This window comes from Taudactylus pleione, unplaced genomic scaffold, assembly GCF_031769625.1.
Source record: "Taudactylus pleione unplaced genomic scaffold, aTauple2 ptg000386l, whole genome shotgun sequence".
NCBI lineage: Eukaryota > Metazoa > Chordata > Amphibia > Anura > Myobatrachidae > Taudactylus > Taudactylus pleione.
The window spans coordinates 21,050,001-21,074,379 of record NW_028284787.1 but is presented as its reverse complement, the minus strand read 5'-3'; the positions used below and the strand labels follow the sequence as shown (position 1 = coordinate 21,074,379).

Genomic DNA, 24,379 nt, shown 5'->3' with positions numbered 1-24,379 from the left:
CCAACTGACCCGAAAGAGGAAACACTGGCGTCACCCTTAATATCCTTAAAAAAGGCATACTTAGATTTGGACACCGGAGGATCTTCGTCCTCAATCACCAAAGCTCTGTGGAGTGCCCGAATAAGTCCAGGCATATACACCTTGGACCTATCGTCCGCCTCCTTAGTACGGAGAGGTTCCTGGTCCGAAAGATCCAGAATCTCCCCATCATCAGATGTCACATCGTCATCCTCATAGGTAGCAGACAGAGACGCCACCGGCCGCTTATGTGGCCACAACACAGACTCCCCTTGTAACACATCCGACAAGTGCTGTACAGAACTAGTCAGGGAATTAACCCACGCAGACTCCTGAGAGACCGGGGGAGGGGAAATAGGGAGACTGCGGGGTACCATCAATTGCCTCGGGAAACCCTGCATGGGTGATGACACCACTGATTGCTGGGACAATCCCATCTGTGAGAACGCAGGCAGCGGAGCTAACTGGTCCACCAGGGTTGTAAGCGCCTTGGCGAAACAAGCCCAGGGCGGCTCCTGTACCGGTGCTGTGACAGTAATTGGCCGCACCAATAAAAAACACTGCCGGCATAGCCCCTCCGCGCTACCCTCCCCCTCCGCTATAGGTACTTTACACGTAGTACACTGAAGCTGGAGAGGAAAGTCAATCTCAGACATGATGGTAAGTATGTGACCCCTTTCACCAAAACTTAAGTATAGCGAGAGACCACCCTGCAGCACCTTACCGCAAGGGCTTTAGCAGAAAGAACAGGGACAGTGATAAGGCTGACAGTAAGAGATTAAAAGTACAGGCAGCAGCGCTAGCACAGTCACATACAATGCACAGAAAAATAAATCATGCACTATCAGTGCTAATACTCAACTACACAGACACAGAATCTGGGAGGACACAGCGCTGCATACACAGACCTAACCAAGCGGAGGAGAGGTATGCGGGGGAACCCAGACCACGATGCCTCCGATCTTAGGCTTCCAGCAGCGTTCACCATGCGTTATAGAAGATGGCCACCGAGGAGCATAGAGGAGGCTGGCCTGGGGGAGGAGCGCTGCCACAGGGCCAGTCGGCGTGTGCAGAGAGGGCTGTGTGCAGCTGGGGAGGCGCCGGCTGTGAGACAGGGAAGGCGCGCTCCCCTGGCATGCATTTAACCCCTGGGATGCTGCAGCGCTACCACTCTGCCGCGGTCCGCTGTCCCAGGGGGGTAGTGGAAGCGCAGGTTAATACCTGGCTCCACGCTGCAGCCAGTCCCCAGGGAGCCCCCTGCCTGGGGACTCTGGACCATGTAACAGCGGGGACCCATCACGGGACCCCTGCTGCTTACCTGTTGTCCCCCTTAGATCCGGCCATGGTCCATAACATCTGGGGTCACCGCTAGCTGTGACCACAGATGCTTACCAGCATCCCTGTATCGGTACCGGCATTCTGGTACCGGCGGGGTGTAGGGAAGACAGCATGGACATCAGTATTGACTGTCCATGCTGTACTTCCAGATGTGCAGCCACAGCTGCAATGAAGAAAACTTCAGGGGCTCTTCTAAGCCCCCCTCTAGCAGGTGCATCCGACTCCGGCCGGGCTCCAAACGAAACTGAGATGCCTTGGCTCGGGGGCGGGGTAAAGGAGGGGGACCCTAGTGCATCCTGGGAGGCTGAAAACTTAACTCTATGGTGCCCGATGCCTGACGTCATCACCTATACCCCAAGGTACCCTGTGGATACCCTATGGACCCTGAAGTAGAAATGTATATGCAAACTCTCCTTAAATAAATATTTAATTAGCCAGAAAAAAGAGTTTTTAGAAAAAGAAAAAAACCCATTCAAACCAAAATCCACTTTCAACCGCACATTCAACAGGGGGTGTTTCCTTGAAAGTCTTAACAAAATAGTTTGTGAAGAAATGGAACAAATAGATTTAAAAAATTATAAACCATACTTCAAAATATCAAAAAAGAAAAGGAAGCACTAACTAGATTAGAAAAAAAACAGAGATATCACTATAAAACCTGCTGACAAGGGTGGAAGTGTAGTCGTCATGGACACTGAAAAATATAATAGTGAAATCCTACATCAACTGGGAGATAGATCCACATATAATTTACATAAAGATAATCCAAGTGATAGGATCGAAGAAAGCCTCTCCTGTCTGATACAAAATTATGAAGGCAACGGTACAATCATAGAGAATGAGAGGAAATATATCAGAGATCAATCCAGTCTACCTGTCATTTATGTCCTACCAAAAATCCACAAAGACCCAAATAACACTCCAGGTCATCCAATAATTGCCAGTACAGACTCTGTGTTTTCTAATTTATCACATTTTGTAGACCATTTTCTACAACCAGAAAGTAATAAAATTAAGATCTCATGTTAAAAGTAGTATAGATGTGATCAAGAAATTAAAGAATATAGATGTTAAGGATGAACACTTCTTGGTTACTACTGACATGTGTTCTCTATACACAATTATTGAACATAAACTAGGTATAGATGTGATCGAACACACATTCAATAAATATGAAGGTAGATACAATAATATGAAATTAGCCTTCTTAAAAGATTACATCAACTTTCTTTTACATAATAATTTTACATAATAATTTTTTCTGGTTTCAAGGTCAATATTATATTCAAAATAAAGGTACTGTGATGGGAAGTAAATTTGCCCCATCATATGCAAACCTTTTTATGGGATGGTGGGAGGATTTATGTGTATGGAACGACAACCCTTTTAAACAGTTTTTATCAGTATGGATACATTTTATTGATGACAACTTTTTTATATGGAGTGGACCTGATATTTTAAAAGAGTTCTGTGAAAAACTCAACATGAGTACTTTTAATATCTCACTTACCTTTTCAATACATAGACAGGAGATCAATTTTTTAGATCTCACTATGAAATCCAAAATAAGATTGCTACTAAAAACTACACAAAACCTACTGATAGCAATTCCTATATTAACAGTAAGAGCCACCATCACCAAACTTGGCTTAAGAATATCCCTAAGGGTCAGATGCAACGTTTACAAAGAAACTGTACAGAAACATCGGTTTTCGAAATCCAAGCACAATAATTAAAAAATTAATTTGTAGAGAAGGGATACGATATGGTAGATATTGAAACCACCATAGAGGGCTTCAAAAATGTACTCTAGAACACCCTTTTGGAATATAAAAAGGATAAGGAAAAGAATAACCTACTTCCTATATCATTTATTACTACCTATAATCGCCAATACAAGACTGTGGAACATATTTTTAGGAAAAACTGGTATATTTTAAAACAAGATCCAATTCTAAATGAGTTTATTCCTTCGAATCCCAAATTCACATATAGAAGAAAACCAAATTTTAAAAATTGCTTGGTTAAAAGCGCTAGACCAGAAAAGAGTGGAATAAAAAAAACAAAAGGTTTCCACCAATGTGGAATATGCAGCATCTGTAGGTCCCATACTACTCAACCTTCCAAATTGGAAGAGTTTAGTTCCACATCTACTAAAAAAGTATTTAAGATAAATGAATTTATTACATGTAATACCACAAACTGCATATATATAATATAATGTGATTGTGGACCTCAATATGTAGGTAGGACCACAAGGAGATTATGAGACAGATGGACTGAACATCCGCAAAATATTAAAAAGGGATTTGAGAACCATTCCCTATCACAACATTTTAAAGAAAACATAATTGTTCTACTAGTGGCATAAAATCAATCATAGGTGTTAAAAAAGTTGAGAACCATTGGCGATTGAAAGGTACAGAAAGTATATTAGTGAAAACAGAAATGAAACTAATATATGAAATAAAAACCCTTATACCACATGGCCTCAACAACGATTTTAAGTTAAAATGGTTTCTCTAACTCAGAGACGTGAATATATACCCCCTGATACTCTACAAATTTAGATAGTTATATATTCTTGCAGGATGACTACCATATCATATAGTAGGGTAAAATAGGGCATGTATGAATTGATTTACTGTTTTTATGCACCACTCTTGTAGAAATCTTTTTATCTATTCGGATTATCTTTTTATTAACTTTTGGGTTGATGGTTATTATGTTTATTTATTCTGTTAGCAGTTTTTATTGATATCTTCACTAAACCCACATTTTACATTGTTATTTATTATGAAAACCAGCACTTTATATAGGGTTTTGTGCAATATACACTATAAGACCAATATAGGTCTTTTTTAGCGATTTATTGTGTATTATAATTATGAAATTAGATCATAATAGCATCTTAATAGGTTGGTCATATTAATACAATAAGGTCATTATTAATTAAGACAATGCATTTTGTTTTGATGTTTTTTTAACAAAAGATCACCATAGCAAAAAAATGCACCCGCCATCTTTAAAAGTAGACATGCGCACCAAATTCACTGGATGTGTATTAGCTAATGCTCCAAACAAGCAAACCATTTGATAGAAGGCATGAAATCCCCGGCGGTAATATGCGCTTCAACGGATGGAACACACCACCATATCTTATAGGAATAAACGTCACTTCTGGCTCTAGCAGGTGGAACGCACCACTATAGCCAGGAAAGAATGATACAGTTTCCGGCGAAAGTGGCTTGCGCTCCAGAGCAATGGAACGCATAGCCACGATTGCCATTCTACCTGCCCACAAAATTTCCAAAGGGAAGGCACTACTATGGCCGGGACATGATGCAATTTCCGGCGGAAGCGGCATGCATTCCAGATGAATGGAACGCATAGCCGCGATTACCATCTGAACCCGCCCACATAATTACCTGAAGGGAAGGGCAGACTTATTCCAAAATACCCCTATATATACTGAGGACCTTAAGGAACACAGACATACCTTGATAAAAGCTGTGGGCCGAAACGCATTAGTACATGTGGGAACTACCAGTCTTCACCACTATTAAGAGGAACCTGTCATTTTGCAGGGAAGGTGAATTGCTGTTGGGGTGGCATTTAACCCCTATTTGCTCTAACACTGTGCCTTTCTAAAAAGGTCAATTCTAGTACACTGCCACCTTGGTTTTACTATATTTTATTACATGATATATTTTTATCTTGTGAGAAATAAATGTAACAATACTTCACGATGGAGGAATCCATATTGTGATTTTTTTGAGGTGCTGTCAAACACTGAAGGGATGTTTCTGGGGCATGTTGAAACAAAGAAGATATTTGTTTGGAGAATTTAAGAAACCAGTTTTCACTGTATTATTCACTGACTTTTATATGAAGAGACTTAGCTACTAGTTACATACAGTAACGATTATTCCCTATACCTCAAAGGAGGAGCGCTTTTATTTCATTTTTATTGCAACAAAATCAGCCGACCCTGCACTGCAAGGAAGTGGCGGTCTGGAGAGGTGCCGCTGCTGCCTACTCCATTTCCCGGGTGCCCGCTGAGATTTTGTTACCAGCGGGCGCTCAGCAGCTCTTTCCCTGAAGCGGCAGCCAGAGGCTAGAGCTCACTCCTGAGCTCCACCTCCCTATTTCCACAGTGGGTGAAGGGAGATACTTCATGACATCTCTCCCATATTGCTCAGCGCGAGGACCGAGGATGCAGTAGTTAGACAGTGGCGGACACAGTAGCGGGGCTTCAGGTAAGTATAGTATTGTGTAGTGTGTGTGTTTGTGACTTTATGTGTAAGGGGCACTACTACTGTGGGTACTGCGTAAGGGGCACTACTGCTGGGGGTACTGCATAAGGGGAATACTGGGGGCACTGTGTAAGGGGTACACATACTGGGCGTACTACATAAGGGGCACTAATACTGGGGACACTGCATAAAGGGTACTACTACAGTGGGCATTGCATAGGGGCACTATTACTATAAGCATGCAAAAGGGACACTATTACTACAGGGTGCATTGCAAATGGGGCACTATTACTAAAGGGGGGCATTACAAAAGGGGTACCACTACTACTGTGGGCATTGCAAAAGGGGCACCACTACTACTGTGGGCATTGCAAAAGGGGCACTACTAATGTGGACATTGTATAAGGGGCACTACTATGGGCATTTTGTATAAGGGGCACTACTGTCGTAACGGGAATAAGGGACACTACTATGTGGTGTAATGTGAATCAGGTGCACTAAGTGCGGTGTAATGTGAATAAGACTGTGCTACTGTGTGGATTAATTTGAATTGGGGATACTATTGTAACCATGCCCCCTTTTTGTGAGACCACGCCCCTTTATGCACTGTGCACCTACGGTGTGCACTGTCCCTTTGTAGAAAACTGGAAGGACACAATTTTAGTAGTTTGCAGGAGGGCGCCAAATACCCTAGCACTGGTCCTGGATGGAATATCCCTCCTCCCTTCATAGACCCCACCCCCTCAACAGACCCACACCCCATTGGGCTGCTACCGCAGATTTCCCGGGCTGGTTTTCCATCCCAATCCGCCCCTGGGCACTACATTGGTTAGGGCCAGCCCTGGCTACATGGATGTAATTACTATGCTATCTACCCGCCGTCCCTGATCTGCCAGAGGGTGCTGCTGCCAGCGTATGCACACACTGACGATGCAGCACCGCGATGTGTCCAGGGAGCTGAAGACAGTATCACAGAGGGTGTCTTTTGCACATCCCATCGCTTGAAAGGTAAGTGTACATGAATTTCTACTTAACAAAACTATATATTGCATGGATCTGATGTGATATATAGTGACAAGTAGAAATTCAGTTTTCACTTTCTTCACGAATAGACCACTTAGAATGGTGAGAGTGATTCACTAAGGCCCCCAATTATTAGTGATTGGATTGCAATGCGATCAGGGCATGTGAGTACCACTCATTATCGCGTTGCAAAATGCGATCATAACGGCCGGATGTATCATCCGGGACATGCAGGGACACAGGCTCCAAAAGGATGCCTCTGGAGAGCTGCTGGCCAGTGCCGCTGCAGCTTCACAAATCAATACAGGATTTCAACCTGTCTGCGCACAGCAGCCGAAATAGGAATTCCCAATTCCGTTTGGATGTCACCGCATCCAAAGAAAACATACACTTTATAAATACACAGTGGAAAAAGGAACTACACATAGGCACTAGAATGCAAATATGAGGAGATCTTACATCACCGAATCCACATGTCATCAAAGAGGAACACAGAGAAAGACCAGCAACTACAATAATACAAGAGTATATATATAATTTTTATATTTGCATTCTAGAGCCTATGTGTAGTTCCCTTTTTCAGTGCTGGTGCTGCTGTTCATGCGCAGACCTGGTGACTGGAGGCCATTGCCGGGTGAGGATACCGGGCGAACCCTCCGCCAGCTAATTATGCGGTGGTAGCAAATAGGCTACAGCGGCTAACGTCATCTTCAGGTGGCGTTAGCTGAGCGGGCCAATATCAGGAATGCATCGCATTCCGGATATTGGTAGATCTGGCAGCATCGCAACTCCCATAAGAAACCTACGGGGGATGCGGCTGCCTGCTGGAATGGAGGGATAACAGCAGATGCAGAGATAACTGCTGCGGTCCCTCCTTCATACATCCGGGGGAAACTTAATATTTGAAGTAAACCCCCAGAAACTGGTGTTTTCAGGGATTTTACCTCTAATATTCAATGATACATAGGCCCCTAAGAAACGGAAAGCCTTTTTTTCCGTTTCTTTTGCTGTTACAGATTCCCTGTCTGCGGACCGTCTAATTTATTTGTTCTTATGTTAAGGACAGGAAAGTGGAATACTGTACTTCCCTGTTCTTCAGGCACTCCTCCGTGTTTGCTCCGCCCCCTTTATGTCCCAGCATCCACTGCAGCCGTTTGTATTGTAGTCGGCTGTCTGGACAGAGCTATTGGTAGTCTAGGGTAGCCTGTTTACAACACATGCGCATAAATGGATCTTTTAGAGCAGCAGGCCATCGCATGTGCAGAAAGACAACCAAAGTGCTGTGAATGTGGAAATATCAGAGATGAAGGAGAAGACAGAATCACGGGGAGCCAGGATACCGGTTCGCATTGTGGAGCAGGTAAGCATTCATGAATTACTACTTAGGGGTCTATTCAGCAATTACTTTTTTACATTATGTAAATCCACTATTCAGCAATGGGTTAATGGAGAAGATAACGCAATTATCACACCTCTGAACCACTAATGTATATGAACAAACCCCTACGTTGGAGTAGGAAGCGCTGATGGAGTTAAAACACCTGCTGCTGACTTGTCAATAGAATGGCTGGGAAATCTGCCAAACTACACTGGAGGGAGGAGACACAGTAAAGGCAAAGAAAACGACACAAAAAGAGGAGGAGAAATGAGGGAGGGGGTAACTAAACAAACCCATGTTTGTGTCATTCCAGTTTGCCAGAAGAGGAGACTAGATCCAACAAGTGCATGACAATACTGTAGAAAGACACTGAGCAACACGGAAGCAAGATTTCCCTTACTTTTGTAGAGATTTTTTATTTTTTTTCGGATGCATTCAAAGAAAGGATCTTTTGGACGGTGCAATATACCTGTACTGCGTTTCCTCTTACTTGTAGATCCAGTGAATGATAAATCAGAGACCTGTTAAGGACTTCCCAGCAGATTATTATTCTAGGATCGTCAGTATAGTTTTCCTAGCAGCCAGATTGCGTTTGAGTATTGCTATTCCAGGCTTGTCCTCCTTCTCCTGTAAATTAATAAGAAGGTGCTGCAGCTTCTGCCCTTTTGCGATGTGTACGAGTGCCTGCGCCGAATCTCCGTGTCCTGGCAAGCAGCTGCACTAAGGTGAGCAGCACGAACGAAGATCGCTGAAAACTTTCCTCTGGATCAGGACCGCAGTTCTGTAAATCTCGAAGTAGTCCCCTGAGCTGGGGAGGGAACAGACATCTGGTCTGGACTCTGATTTTTGCTGTGTTTTCTTACTAGCTTATTTGGGAGACCTATAAGGATTTTCATCTCTATTTGGATCTATGCAAGGACATTCATTAATACTTGTATTTGTCAATCTCCGTGAGAGCACTAGTACCCCACACCTGCTATACTTAGTGCTCAGGCTTATTTACACAGTATGATGATCTGTTGGTGGCGGTGGGAGTGATTGGATACAATCTAGCACTCATATTGCGCAGAGTACTTCTCCCCAAGGCTGTGCTCGAGAGGTGCATAAAGCTTGTGTTATCCAGGAAGAGGAGGAGAGGGCCAAAGAGGGAGGAGGAAAGCGGCCAAGAGGAGGTGAAGGATGATGCTGCGGTTCCTGCGGAGGACCTTTGGCCGGCGGTCGATGCAGCGGCACGGTGTGAGAGCTGCAGCCGCGTCTAGAATCGCTGCCAGGGATGAAAGGGATGGAGGAACAATGGTGATGAGGGCCACTGGTGGCGCAGCTTCCTCTGCTGCTGCTGGCGTACTATATCCACATCAGACCCCTTTGCCTCCCACAGTGGTCAGTGGAGGAGCCACAGTCCACATCCCCGCGGCTGGGGACAGCAAGTCCGTGCTAAAGTGTAAGGTGGCTCTATTGGATGGGACCGATGTCAGCGTGGACTTGCCGGTAAGTACACGCCTGGCTCGCTCATGTCAGTACAGTTTACACAAGGCAGCAGTGACTGCTTCCACATACAGAGGTAGGCAGTAGAAATAACTTTTATCTGTAATCCCACTTCTGCCCCTTTAAGGAACCCTTCAATTACACTTTAGAGACCATCATTGTACTTACAAGGTGGCCGTTAGTGTACACTGTACAGGCAATAAAGAAAGTATATTACAAGGTCCAGGGTCATACACTATAGATTATACATGGTGCTGACTGCTGCTCACCACGTGATCTGCAAACTACACTGATTTCGTCTTCCTCTTATTTCATTTAACGTAGAGAATATAATGAGCATCCCGACTTGTCATGAACACATAACTGTACTAGGTTTAAAACATTTTTTAACAAGCTATTGCATTCTTTCTTCAATATATCTTACAGACTGAGAATAGATCCAAGAATCTATGTTGTAACCATCCAAAATATTTATAATCTCCTGTATTGAAATAATACATCATACATTCAGTTTTTTACCATTATTTAAAATGTGCATTCATTAAAATGACTCTGCCTGCCTATTGAAGTCACTGATCGGCATCCATAACCTTGTATGTACTAATATTTAATACAATATTTTTTTTGGTACTTGTGTACTTGACGGACTCGTTGCAGAGAGAACCAAATGAATGTTTTAAATGGTACTTGTGTACTTTACGTACACAAGTACCGAAAGTTGTGCCCACCTAAAGAAGAAAGTTGTCCCATCGCGGGCTTGCTGCGCTCGCCACGCTTCCTGCTCAGTGGCTTGCTACGTTCACCACAAGGTTATATTCCTCCTCTCTGCCGGCTTGGATGGTAGGGAATGACGCTGGACACTGGCGGATGACGTCAGGGTCCTCTCCATTAAGGGGATTTAGACATTACCATAATTGATAATAATGAGTGTAGGACACTTGAGGTCCCTCTGCAATGAGCCCATAAAGTACCCTTTTTTTTTTTTTTTTTTTTAATGCTGGGCATTTACCAGAACTGATTACTGACAAGTGCTGTAAACCTGAATACTTGAAATTTTGAAATAACAAAAGCATTGTGTGTATGTAATGTTAAAGATGAGCACTAAACGAGGCTGAAGTTAGCTTCTTATTCGGCCAGCTTCTTATTCATTTTCCAGCTTCTTATTAAGAACATGTTATATTAAAACATTTTTATCAAATAGAATCACTAAGCTTAAATTGAATAAACAAAATATGGTATCTATTACACAAATTTCAATTGTATTTTGCTTGGCTCACAAAGCTTTTGGGCATGTAATAGGGTCATAAAGTGGGCACAGCGACCAGATTTTCTATATTGGAATAAATAGCTGTAGTTGTGCAAGGGTTAACTAGCCTCGGGCAACAAATGTGACACTTGGAATCCACAGAGGGGGTTAACTTACATATAACCCACACGGCAATTGGTCTTGCCTAACAAGGTTTTGGGCATGAAATAAGGTGGTAAATTTGACACAAGCACCAGATTTTATACATTTGAATAAGTAGCTGTAGTTGTGCGAGGGTTAAATAGCCTTGGGCAACAAATTTGACACTTTGAATCCACAGAGAAATGTCACATATAAACCTCATGCAATCGGCCTTGCCCAACAAGATTTTAGGCATGAAATAGGGTGGTAAAGTGGGCACAATCACTAATTTCTAAATTTGAATAAGTAGCTGTAGTTGTGCAAGGGTTAAATAACCTTGGGCAACAAATTTGACACTTTGAACTCACACAGTGGGGTCATTTACATATGACCCACTTGCAATTGGTCTTGCCCAATAAGCTATTGGTCATGAAATAGGGCATAAAAGCTGGAAAATGAATAAGAAGCTGGAGCTCGAATAAGAAGTGAATAAGAAGCTGGCCGAATGAGAAGCTAACTTCAGCCTCGTGAGCACTGATTACAATTAGCAACATTTTGCTAAATGTATTGTGTAAAGGAGCCAATTATTTGAGTTGTAAGGTATGTGTTCACAAATATGCGCTCTAGCACGTATTTTACCCGGTATGGAGGACCAGAGACTCACTTTTTCAAAATGGGCGGGTCCCTGGGGACGCGCTCTGCTGCGGCCAATCCCTGCTTCCTTGATGACCTGACCCATATGCAGTATATAAAAAGCGGGGGTGGAGTCAGGGCAAACCTCATCATTGGCACCTTACCTGGACGTGGACCATGTAGCTGCACCGCACTACAGTGACATGCGGCTCGGTAACGACTTCCCCCTGCTCCTGTAAGTATAAATAGGTAGTCAGCGGAAGTTTGGTGGCAAGCGAGGTGACTGGTGATTCAGGCCACGTCCCAGCTGCACAAGGTTGCCATAACATAGTGGGCGCTGTGTGGCTGCCGCCGGGACCCGCACCCAGTACATATATACATGTACATATATAAGGGACCTGGAGTGTTTGAGAGGTCTTCTTATGTCTGCCTGATGGCTGCCGGGCAGCTGTCTATACTTGCCGCCCCGGCAGCATTGAGTGAGGTGTGACAGGCAGCCTAGCAGAAAGTTACATTGGCTGCCTGTCATTACAGTGCAGCTGCTGTGCGGAGCTCTGTGGTGAGCAGGGAACGTCCAGAGATAGCTCACCACACCGATGTACAAAGTGCTGCAGAGTCGACTGAAAGCTCTCCGCAGCCGGTGTACTATAATGACTGGCAGCCAATCTGATGTTATTGCTGCCGGGCCCCAGTGAGTTAGAGCTGTCCTAACACACTCCCTCCTCCTAGTTGTGTATAAAATATGAGTCTGCAGTTCATTGAGTCCCCCACTCCATCCTTACCACCAAGTACAATATGTCTGTCAATGGCGTTATATATAATTAGGGATGTGCAGGCTCGGATAGGTTCGAGTTTGCACGTTGAGTTCGGATTTTTCCCTCCAAATAAACGGAACTCAGAAAGAGGCAAAACGTCATCTTACATGGACGAACATCAGTCCAGGAATGATGATGTTCGTCCATGTAAGATGACGTTTTGCCTCTTTCTGAGTTCCGTTTTTTTGGAGGGAAAAATCCGAACTCAACGTGCAAACTCGAACCTATCCGAGCCTGCACATCCCTAATAAATATATATTCATTTTCACTTCCCCTCATTTGTGTGCCCCTGATTGGGGAGCACTACTTGTTTCATTTATACTGGGTCCCACAAATTTTGATGTAACCTTGCCTGCACCCACCATGTTGCATCTTGTAGGCTGGCAGTGCTGTATTTTTCCAAGTGGCTCAGATGAAGCCCAATCCTGGGATGAAACACAGACCAAAATGCGTCGATATGATGTCATGTAGCTGCATGCTGCCTCCCGCTACAGTTATTCAGTCACACAGCAAGGCAGGCTGCAGTGCAATGAATTTGAATAATTGTGTTTCTTTTTTTTTTTGTCTTCCTGTGGGGTCAAAAGTGTTTTATTTTTCCTATCGGGGCCAATGTGTGTGTTTTTTCTTCATGTGAGGGGTTAATGTACATGCAAAAGAAAACCCCCCAATTTTTTTTTGGGATACAGGCGTTGTAATGAGTGGTTACTTCTAGCTGCCACTATAGAAGGGCTAGTCAGGCCCAATAGAAAACAAACATACAAAATAAAGTGGTGCTTTTTGATGAATTTAACACAAACACTGTCACAAATACTGTAAAATAGTATAGACCACATAGGTCACTTTTTAAAAAATTGTTAGACACTAAAATCGATAAGAACCTATAAGGTTAATAAGCCAATGTATACATTAGGTACAGACCACATCAACGCACTTCCTGTTAATGTATATGCCAAATATTGGGGGAAAGAATGCGCAATAATGTCACTTGGATAATTAAGAGATATATGAAGTCCAAAGGCAAGGACACTGGATGAAATTGTGACACACCAAATTTAGTGTATAGTTCAAATGTCCAGGGTATAGTTACCAGATCCTAATACCGATAGGAGGATGCTCCTATTGACATACAATGGTATGCTGCACTTGGAGTCCTCCAAACTGTACGGCAGGGTCTGTTGAAAAATCCCGATCTTTGAGGATGGACAAAAGTGCAGGAAGTGTCCCCAGGCAAACAAAATATTCCAGGAAGATGGATCCAAGTTGGTCAATCCATTCGTTGTGTGTGTGGATGCCTGGCAAATGAAGAGATACTCCAGTGGTCTCCCTAGTGGTCTACTAACGCGTTTCGCTGCATCAACTAACAGCTTTTTCAAAAAGCTGTTTTTTTTTAAAAGCTGTTAGTTGATGCAGCGAAACGCATATACATTAACAGGAAGTGTTGATGTGGTCTGTACCTAATGTTTCTACTTCAGGGTCCATAGGGTATCCACAGGATACCTTGGGTATAGGTGTGACGTCAGTCATCGGGCACCATAGAGTTAAGCTTTCAGCCTCCCAGGATGCACTAGGGTCCCCCTCCTATACCCCGCCCCTGAGCCAAGGCACCTCAGTTTAGTTTGGTGCCCGGCCGGAGTCGGGTGCACCTGTTGGAGTGGGGCTAAGAAGAGCCCCTGAAGTTTTCCTGCATGCAGCTGTAGCTGCACATCTGGATGTACAGCATGGACAGTCAGTCCTGACGTCCATGCTGTCTTCCCTACATCCCCGCCGGTAACGATCCGGGGATGCTGGTGAGCATCTGGGGTCACAGCTAGCGGTGACCCCAGATGTTCCGGATCATGGCCGGAATCAAGGGGGACAGCAAGGTAAGCAGCGGGGTCCCGCGGTGGGTCCCCGCTATTACATGGTCCAGAGTCCCCAGGCAGGGGGCTCCCTGGGGACTGGCTGCAGCGTGGAGCCAGGTATGTAACCTGCGCTTCCACTACCCCCCTGGGACAGCGGACCGCAGCAGAGTGGTAGCGCTGCGGCGTCCCGGGGGGGTTAAATGCATGCCAGGGGAGCGCGCCTTCCCTGTCTCACAGCCGGCGCCTCCTCCGCTGCACACAGCCCTCTCTGCACACTGCCGACTGGCCCTGTGGCAGCGCTCCTCCCCCAGGCCAGCCTCCTCTCTGCTCCTCGGCGGCCATCTTCCTGAACGCATGGTGAACGCTGCTGGAAGCCCTGACGGAGGCATCGTGGTCTGGGTCCCCCTGCATACCTCTCCTCCGCTGTGGTCAGGTCTGTGTATGCAGCGCTGTGTCCTACCAGACTCTGTGTCTGCGTAGTCGAGTGATCAGCGCTAGTTAGTGCAGGAATTGATTTTCTTTGCATTGTATGTGACTGTGCTAGTGCTGCTGCCTGTATCTTCTATTCTGACTGTCAGCAGAAATAACAGGGACAGTAATAAAGCTAAGCCCTTGCGGTGCGGTGCTGCAGGGTGGTCTCTCGCCTCTTTAAAATACAATTGGTGAGAGGGGTCACATACTTGGTACCATCATGTCTGAAAGTGATTTTCCTCTCCGGCTACAGTGTACTACGTGTAAAGTACCTTTAGCGGAGGGGGAGGGTAGCGCGGAGGGCCTCTGCCGGCAGTGTTTGTCAATGGCGCGGCCTATTACGGTTACAGCACTGGTACAGGAGCCGCCCTGGGCTTGTTTCGCTCAGGCGCTTACAACCTTAGTGGGCCAGTTAGCTCCGCAGCCCGCGTTTACGCAGATGGGTTTGTCCCAGCAGTCAGTGGTGTCGTCACCCATGCAGGGTTTCCCAAGACAATTGGTGGTACCCCGCAGTCTCCCTATTTCCCCTCTCTTGGTTTCTCAGGAGCCGGCGTGGGTTAACTCCCTGACGAGTTCTGTACAGCACTTGTCGGATGTGTTGCAAGGGGAGTCTGTGATGCGGCCACATAAACGGCCGGTGGCGTCTCTGTCGGCTCCTTATGAGGATGATGAAGGGACGTTTGATGTTGGGGAGATTCTGGATCCTTACGATCAGGAACCTCTCCATACTAAGGACGCTGACGCTAGGTCCAAGGTGTATATTCCTGGACTTATTCGGGCAGTCCGCACAGCCTTGGTGATTGAGGACGAAGTTCCCCCAGCAGCTAAATCCAAGTATGCCTTTTTTAAGGATGTGAAGGGTGACGCCACAGTATTTCCTCTTTCGGGTCAGTTAGTGGACCATTTTGAGGAGGCGTGGAAACAGCCTGGCAAGCGATACCAGCCGCAGAGGCGCCTGGTGGTGGCTTATCCGTTCGCGGATAATTATTTTGCTAAGTGGGAATCCCCTCCACAAGTGGATTCTCACGTGACCCGTCTTGTCCGTAGTGCCACATTGCCGATGCCATCCATGTCCTCCTTTAAGGATGCTATGGACCGCAAGGTGGAGATCAGCCTGATGTCCGCTTATTCCCTTGTGGGGGGGCAGCGCGGCCGGCTATGGCCATTTGCTGGGTTGCCAGAGCGATGGAGCGCTGGACGGATTCATTAGAGGCGTCTTTTGATTCCGACTGTCCGACCGATCAGGCAGAGTTGATTGGTAATCTCCGTGATTCGGCCACTTATATCAACGAGGCGGCCTTAGACATTAGTACTCTGGTGTCTCGAATTTCTTCAGCAGCGGTGGCTGCTCGTCGCACCTTGTGGTTGCGATCCTGGATGGCGGACGCTGATTCCAAAAAGGGTTTGGAGGCGTTGCCCTTTAACGGAGAAGTTCTCTTCGGTCCGGATCTGGACAAGATTGTGGCCACGCTGGCGGCAGCCAAATCGGCATGTCTCCCGTCGGCCGCTGCTCCTTCTGGTTCAGGACCATCGTCCTTTCGGTCTTATAGGGCCCAGGGCAGGCCCAAACCACAGTCTTTTCCTCGACAGGCTGGTCCCAAGAAATCGGCCAAGCCCCGGAAGCAGGCATGGAGTACCAGACGTCCGGCCCCTAAGCCAGATGACAAGCCTGCGGCCTGACGGTCCGGGCCTCCCTTTGGGGGATCCCAAAGTGGGGAGGCCACCTGCTGCAGTTCGCCCGGTGTTGGTCGGTCACCACGACAGACACTTGGGTTCTCGAGGTGGTCTCCCACGGGTACGCCCTCTCTTTCTGGCACAGACTTCCGGCTAGATTCTTCACCACGGGTCTACCATCGGACCAGAACAAGGCCACGGAGCTGCGGAAGGTCTTGCACACTATGCTCCAGGCTGGAGTTATAGTGCCTGTTCCATTCTCCCAGAGGGGCCAGGGTTTCTATTCAAATCTTTTTTTGGTGCAGAAACCCAATGGGTCGTATCGTCCGATTCTCAACCTCAAAGCACTCAACAAGTCTTTGCGGGTGCCGAAGTTTTGGATGGAGACCCTACGGTCCATCATTCTGGCACTGGAACTTGGGGACTACATGGTGTCATTGGACATACAGGACGCTTACCTGCATGTCCCTATTCTTTTGCGCCATCAACAGTTCCTCAGGTTTGCAATCCGCAGCGACCACTTTCAGTTTCGGGCGTTTACCTTTTGGCCTGGCGACAGCGCCGCGTGTGTTCACCAAGGTGATGGCGGTCATGGCGGCTTCTCTGCGGCTGCAGGGAGTCCGCATGTTGCCGTACTTGGACTACCTTTTATTAGTGGCAGGATCTCCAGAGCTCCTTCTACGCCACTTGGACCTGACCATTGCGCTACTGCAATGGCACGGCTGGTTAATAAACTGGCAGAAGTCCACTCTAATCCCGTCTCGGCGGATTCTGCACCTCAGAGCCTTATTGGACTCTGGACAGCAAAGGATCTTTGTGACGGGGGAAAAGATCTCTGCTTTACAGTCGAGGGTGCGCAGTGGTCTGCACAGCCGCCGGGTGTCTCTACACTCGGCGATGAGGTTACTGGGCTCCATGGTGTCGGTGTTCGACATGGTGGAATATGCCCAGTTTCACTCCAGACCTCTGCAGCACCTGATCCTGTCCAAGTGGAATGGGCTGCCTCAGTCTCTAAAGTCCCAGACGATAGTGCTCACCCCGGAGGTTCGCCTGTCCCTTGCCTGGTGGTTGCAGACGACCCATCTCAGCATGGGACATCTGTTCTGGGTACCAAATTGGGTCCTGTTGACAACGGATGCCAGTCTTCGGGGCTGGGGAGCAGTTTCGGGTCCACACTTATTCCAGGGCAGGTGGACGCCGACAGAAGCGGAGCTTCCAATAAATATCTTGGAACTCCGTGCGGTCTTCAATGCTCTCCAGCAGGCACATCGGGTTCTCCAGGGTCGCCCGGTGCAGGTCCAGTCGGACAACGCTACCACCGTGGCCTACATAAACAGGCAAGGAGGAACTCGAAGTCGGGCGGCTCTCGTAGAGATGTCTCGGATCCTGGTTTGGGCGGAGCGCAATCTTCCGGCCATATCAGCGGTCTTCATCCCGGGAGTGCTAAATTGGGAGGCGGACTTTCTAAGTCGCCAGGACGTTCATCCGGGGGAATGGTCCCTGCACCCAGACGTTTTTCAACTGCTGGTGGACAGGTGGGGTCTTCCAGAGATCGACCTCATGGCGTCCCGGCACAACAACAAGTTGCCGGTGTACGGGTCTCGCACAAGAGACGAAGAGGCGTCTCTGGTGGACATTCCGGTTCGCATACCTGTTTCCTCCGGTTTCCCTTCTTCCACGGGTAATCCGGAAATTCAAACAGGAAGGAGGGACGCTCCTGTTGATGGCTCCCACGTGGTCCTGACGGCACTGGTTCTCAGACCTTCAGGGTCTGTCCGTGGACAGTCCTCTGCGGTTGTCGCTATGACCGGACCTTCTGTCGCAGGGTCCTTGTCTTCACCCGGATCTGACTCGGCTGTCTTTGACGGCGTGGCTGTTGAGACAGCCATGTTGAGGTCCAGGGGGTTTTCCAGCTCTGTTGTGCGTACCATGTTACGAGCTGGGAAACCGTCTTCCGCGAGAATATACCATCGCGTGTGGCATACGTTCTTCCAGTGGTGTCGACCGAGAGGTTATGCACCGCGGGAGTTTCGTCTGTCTAGGATACTCTCCTTCCTACAAGCGGGACTAGATCATGGGCTTCGCCTTGCTTCTTTGAAGGTACAGGTTTCGGCCCTGTCTGTCTGGTTTCACCGTAGGATTGCTACAATCCCGGATGTGTGCACCTTTTATGCAAGGTGTTCTCCGCATTCAGCCGCCCTTTGTTCCACCTGTGGCGCCTTGGGATTTGGCTGTGGTCCTGAGGGCTCTCCAGGGACCGCCGTTTGAACCACTGGGCTCAGTGGATCTTAAATGGCTAACAGCTAAGACTGTTTTCCTTCTGGCCATAGCTTCGGCAAGACGTGTTTCTGATTTAGGGGCTCTTTCTTGTAGACCCCCTTTCTTGATTTTTCATGGGAACAGGGCAGTGCTCCGCACTCGGCCTGAATTTCTTCCCAAAGTTGTTTCCCAGTTTCATGTTAACGAGGAAATAGTTGTTCTGGTTTTTCAGTGGGTGAGGCCACTTTGGATGTTGTGCGGGCCTTAAGGACTTATGTTGACCGCACTTCTTCGTTTAGGAAGTCGGACGCCTTGTTTGTCCTTTATGGCTTCCGTAAAAAGGGTTGGCCTTCTACAAAGCAAACTTTGGCAGCCTGGATCCGTATGGCTATTTCTGAAGCTTATCTTCATGAAGGCCTGCCGGTTCCTCATTCTGTGAAGGCTCATTCCACTACGTCTGTGGGTCCTTCGTGGGCAGCTCGACGTGGTGCCTCTGAAGTCCAGATCTGCAAAGCTGCTACGTGGTCCTCTGTCCATACCTTCGTGAGGTATTACAGGTTTGACACCTTCGCCTCTCAGGATGCTTCCTTCGGGCGGCGGATTCTCCTTTCAGCACAGGAGCGTCCCCACCCTTAAAGGATACTGCTTTGGGACTTCCCCAAGGTATCCTGTGGATACCCTATGGACCCTGAAGTAGAAAATATGAGATATGTTAAGAACTTACCTTTGTTATCTCTATTTCTACAAAGTCCATAGGGTTCCACAGGACTCCCGCCCTGTTGCACCTGTGCTGCAGATGGGCTTTGGTCTGGTCAGCGGGTTTCCCGTCTCCTTCTGGTGAGCGTGTGATTCTTGTGTGTATCCAGATCTTCTTTCTCTCTCTTCCTTCTCCTCCTCCCGCCTATGGCTTGGTAACTAACTGAGGTGCCTTGGCTCGGGGGCGGGGTATAGGAGGGGGACCCTAGTGCATCCTGGGAGGCTGAAAGCTTAACTCTATGGTGCCCGATGACTGACGTCACACCTATACCCAAGGTATCCTGTGGAACCCCATGGACTTCGTAGAAATAGAGATAACAAAGGTAAGTTCTTACCATATCTCACATTATACATTGGCTTATTAATCTTATAGGTTCTTATTGATTTTAGTGTCTAACAATTTTATTAAAGTGACCTATATGGTCTATACTATTTTACAGTATTTATGACAGTGTTTGTGTTAAATTCATCAAAAAGCGCCGCTTTATTTTGTATATTGATGGGTTAATGTATTTGGCTTTTTACTACCAGGGCCAATGTGTGGGTTTTCTTCATGCAGGGGCCAATTTGTTCATTAATTTTTTCCTACTGGGGCCAATGTCATCTGCTACATGCTTCAAGGTCTGTAGCTGCTAAATTGTTAAATTTACAGAAAACATTCATTTAGATTGGACCCAGAAAAAGTCTGGTAGGACCCCAATTTTTTTAACCTCTTGCCTGGCACGGTCGTATCAGATATGACCACACCAGGCTGGGCTTTCCCTGACATGGCTCTGGTAGCTGCCTCTGCTGCTATGTATCTGGGCCGCCAGCGGGACACCCTTCCGTCACGGCTCCAGAACTACAGTGACCACTAGTTAATCACTGTGTAGAAGAAGCAGCAACGGCGGCTCTGGTAACCGCTGCTGCTATGTTTCTGGGCTGCTAGCGGGACACCCACCCACTGCGGCTCCAGAACTACAGTGATCACACTAGTGGTTGTTGTTGTTGTTATTATTATCCTTTATTTTAGTGGCACCACAAGTGTTCCGCAGCGCCTTACATAGTACATAAAACTAAGTGAACCAAAAAATCAAAAACAAACAAGTAACACAGTACAGTGAAGAACATTATATACACTGCTGCAATAGTGATTAAAACACTCACAATAAGCAGCAGGGAGTTGGCAGAGATGTGTTAGGTGCCCTTATGAGGAGTAAGGAGTAGAAGAAAGTGTAAGGAGAAGCACATGAGGGAAGAGGTCCCTGCTCGTGAGAGCTTACATTCTAAAGGGGGAGGGGCAGACAGACAGATGTGACACAGAAGGGGAAGATAGGGAGGAGAGAGTATTATGTGGGTTAGGATGAGAGCTGGAAGGCCTGGATGAAGTAGTGGGTCTTGAGAGCCCGTTTGAAGATAGGCAGTGAGGTGGAGAGTCTGATAGGGAGAGAGTTCCAGAGGTAGGGAGCAGCATGGGCAAAATCTTGGAGGTGGGAGTGGGAGAAAGTAATCAGTTGGCAAGAGAGGCGGCATGCATTTGTTGAGCGAAGTGGATGGGCAGGAGTGTGAAGGGAGAGAAGGTCAGAAATGTATGTGGGGTGGATTTAATGAGGGCTTTGTAGGAGAGTGTAAGAACCTTGAATTGGCATCTGAAGGGGAAAGGGAGCCAGTGTAGGGCTTGAAGGAGAGGGGAAGCATATATAGAATTTCTGGAGAGGAAGATGAGCCGAGCTGCAGCATTGAGGACTGATTGTAGTGGAGAGTGGTGGGAGACTGGGAGGCCAGCTAGAAGAAGGTTACAGTAGTCCAATCTGGAGATGACCAGTGAGTGGATGAGGGTTTTAGTTGCATCCTAGGTGAGGAAGGGTCTAATGCTGGAAATATTTTTTAGGTGGAAGCAGCAGGACTGCGAGAGGTGCTGTATGTGTGGTTTAAAGGAGAGGGAGGAATCTAGAATAACTCCAAGACAGCGCACTTTGGGGATAGAGGAGATAGTTGTGCCCTCAATAGATAAAGAAATTGTTGGAAGTGAGGTAATGGAAGAGGGTGGGAAGATGATAAGCTCAGTCTTGGACATGTTAAGTTTAAGAAAGCACTGGGACATCCATGAAGAGATAGCAGAGAGACAGTTGGAGATATGGGTAAGAAGCAAGGGGGAGAGGTCCGGGGTGGGAAGGTAAATTTGAGTATCATCAGCATAGAGATGATATTGGAGGTCAAAAGAGTTAATGAGTTCACCTAGAGAGGATGTATAAAGGGAGAAAAGGAGAGGTCCAAGAACAGAACCTTGGGGAACTCCTACTGTTAGTGGAAGTGGGGGGGAAGAGGAGTCCTGAGAGGAGACAGAGAAGGAACGATCAGAGAGGTAGGAGGACAGCCAGGAGAGGGCAATGCCATGGAAACCAAGAGAGTGAAGGATTTGCAGGAGGATAGGGTGGTCTACAGTGTCAAATGCAGCAGAGAGGTCAAGGAGAATGAGCAGAGAGTAGTGGCCCTTTGATTTGGCAGCAAGGAGGTCATTGTTGACTTTCGTGAGGGTAGTTTCAGTGGAGTGGAGAGAACAGAAGCCAGATTGAAATGAGTCAAGGAGGGAGTGGGAAGAAAGAAAGGTGGTAAGGCGGTTGTAAACAATACGCTCAAGGAGTTTGGAAGCAAAAGGGAGGAGAGAGATGGGTCGGTAGTTGGAGAGTATGTTAGGATCCAGGATAGGTTTTTTAAGAATGGAGGAGACAAGGGCATGTTTGAATGCAGAAGGGACAGTGCCAGATGATAGGGAGAGATTGCGGAGGTGGGCAAGATGGGAATAGGCAGAGGGAGACAGGTAACAGAGGAGACGGGAAGAGAGAGGGTCAAGGGGGAGGTGGAAGGAGGGGAGGACCGGATGAGGACCATGACTTCCTCTCCAGAAACAGGGAAGAAGGATGTCAGAGTTTGTGAGACAGAATGGAGGGGTGGTCAGGGAAGGGAGGGGCAGGAGTGCTGAGTGTCTGATGGGATAATATGTCCTCACGTATGGAGTAAATTTTAGATGTAAAGTAGGTGGCAAAGTCAAGGGTAGAGAGCAAGGAGGGGAGGCGAGGAGGACAAGGGTAGAGGAGGGAGTTGAAAGTGGCAAAGAGACGCCGGGGGTTTGCGGACTGGGAGGAGATGTACAGGAAGTAGCAGCCGTGGCTCTGGCTGCTGCTTCTATGTACCCATGCAGCCTAGTGGCGCCCTGCACACTCCCTCCGGCCTCAGCTCCTCCTCCTCCCCCATGATGCTAGTTTTTATAAGGGCCATAATAAATATATATTCTACCATATCCAAACATTCTGAAATATGGAATATTCTGAAATACGGAATTATTTTGGCGTGACTGAGATAATGAAACCTTTGATTTTTGATGGCTCAATGTACACAAACTTTGTCTCAGGCACAAATTATTTAAAATATTGTATAAAATTATATATTGATACGAAAAAAAGAGAAAAGAGAAAGTGTCCATAGTGGTGCACTATAATGAATACTCATAAAACATAACTTTTAATATTATGCTTTTAATATCAAAGGACTAAAAAGCGAAATGATTAAAAAAGGTTTTAGTGTGTGTAGTGTAAGTGACTTAATAAAAAGGCGTACGCTCCTAAACCACTCAATGTCCTATTAATGATGTTAAGTATGTCAGCATGTATCTAATCAGTATTCACAAGTGTATACAATATATCCAATTTAGCTGCTTCCACTTATCATGTAGTGGATTTGATATATGCTTATCATTGAAGCATGTATATAGGAATAATATTCTTCTACCAGACTCAATCCTGTGAATCTCACAGGTATATAATGTTATATTTCTGTTTTTAACCAAGTTCTATGGTGGCATATATATTACGTACTTCTATTCAGTTGCTGCAGCGCTCACAGCAACTAATTATATATATTGTCAGTATGTGTTTCCACTCTCAGAACCCTATTAAAATAGTATCATGAGTTTTGTACTCAATTGCTCCTATAATGCATGCAGTCTATTGGTATATATTGTAAAACACTCTAATCTTTCACAGTGACTAACGCATAGATAGATGGGAAAAATGTATGCAAATAGGACTTCCCTCTGCTCCTACTCATATCAGCACAATATATATTCCTTTAAATGCCAACTTGCATATCTTAAAGATTATTTTCACATGATAATGCTGTACTTCATGATCACTTTTGGTTCAATTCAGTGTGATTGGTATTGTCACTGAATATAATACATTTAGATCAGCTGAATATAGTCTTCTATATCCCGCGTGTCAACACACATCTCTCTATTATGTATCACATATCTCGGATATTAACGCTGGGATATAGGACTATTATAGCAAGAACACAGTGGTATGGAGCGCCGCTGACCGACGCGGCGTTTCGCTGTATAGCTTTGTCAGGGTAAGCCGAGCCGCTTACCGGAAGTTCATTAAATACCCCCATATTACCTTCATAGCCAATCCAGGATTACTAGAAATAGGATCCTCCAATCGGATAGTTCCATATGCCTTGATACCTCCTCTATTATTTGAGATTGACATGTATTACACGCCCCTATTACTAGTGATGATACCTCACGTCTCTCAGACATAACTAATCGAATCCAAAATAAATATCTGAATAGTAGACGCTATAATCAGATATCATTCTTTGTACTCACATGTCATAATGAAAAAATGTTTCAATTAATTGCTGCAGATATATGCATTTTCATATAGTGGAGAAGTGACAGAATTTTTATATATATTATTATATTCATCCGATTATTAATCCAGGTTTACATAAATGATTGTCGAAAAAAGGATTCCAAATGGTCTATATAGGAATTTATTAAGGATTCTTCCAATAGTATATATTTAATATGCAATCCTAAGATTTTTATATGTGTAAGAAGGTGTGCTTTCTATAGTTACTCATAATAGGACTAAAAAAGTTTATTCCATTTTATGGGTAAATCTTTCCATCCATATTGATATATCATAAGTGTTACCTTATCAAACACCCTATATAACATAAACTATAAACATATAAATTATATTACAAATCATATTCCCTTT

The 24,379-nt window shown here is 46.0% G+C and overlaps 1 protein-coding gene across 1 annotated transcript in view; it reads left to right on the top strand.

Annotated features, from left to right (window-relative positions):
* Positions 1-8,301: 8,301 nt before the first annotated feature.
* Positions 8,302-24,379, top strand: part of EPB41L4B (erythrocyte membrane protein band 4.1 like 4B) — a 316,007-nt gene continuing 299,929 nt past the window's right edge. Inside the window, exon 1 of the mRNA XM_088445740.1 lies at positions 8,302-9,501. Within this exon, the coding sequence (XP_088301866.1) occupies positions 9,193-9,501 (309 nt within the window). The 5' untranslated portion in view covers positions 8,302-9,192. The remainder of the gene's footprint in view (positions 9,502-24,379) is intronic.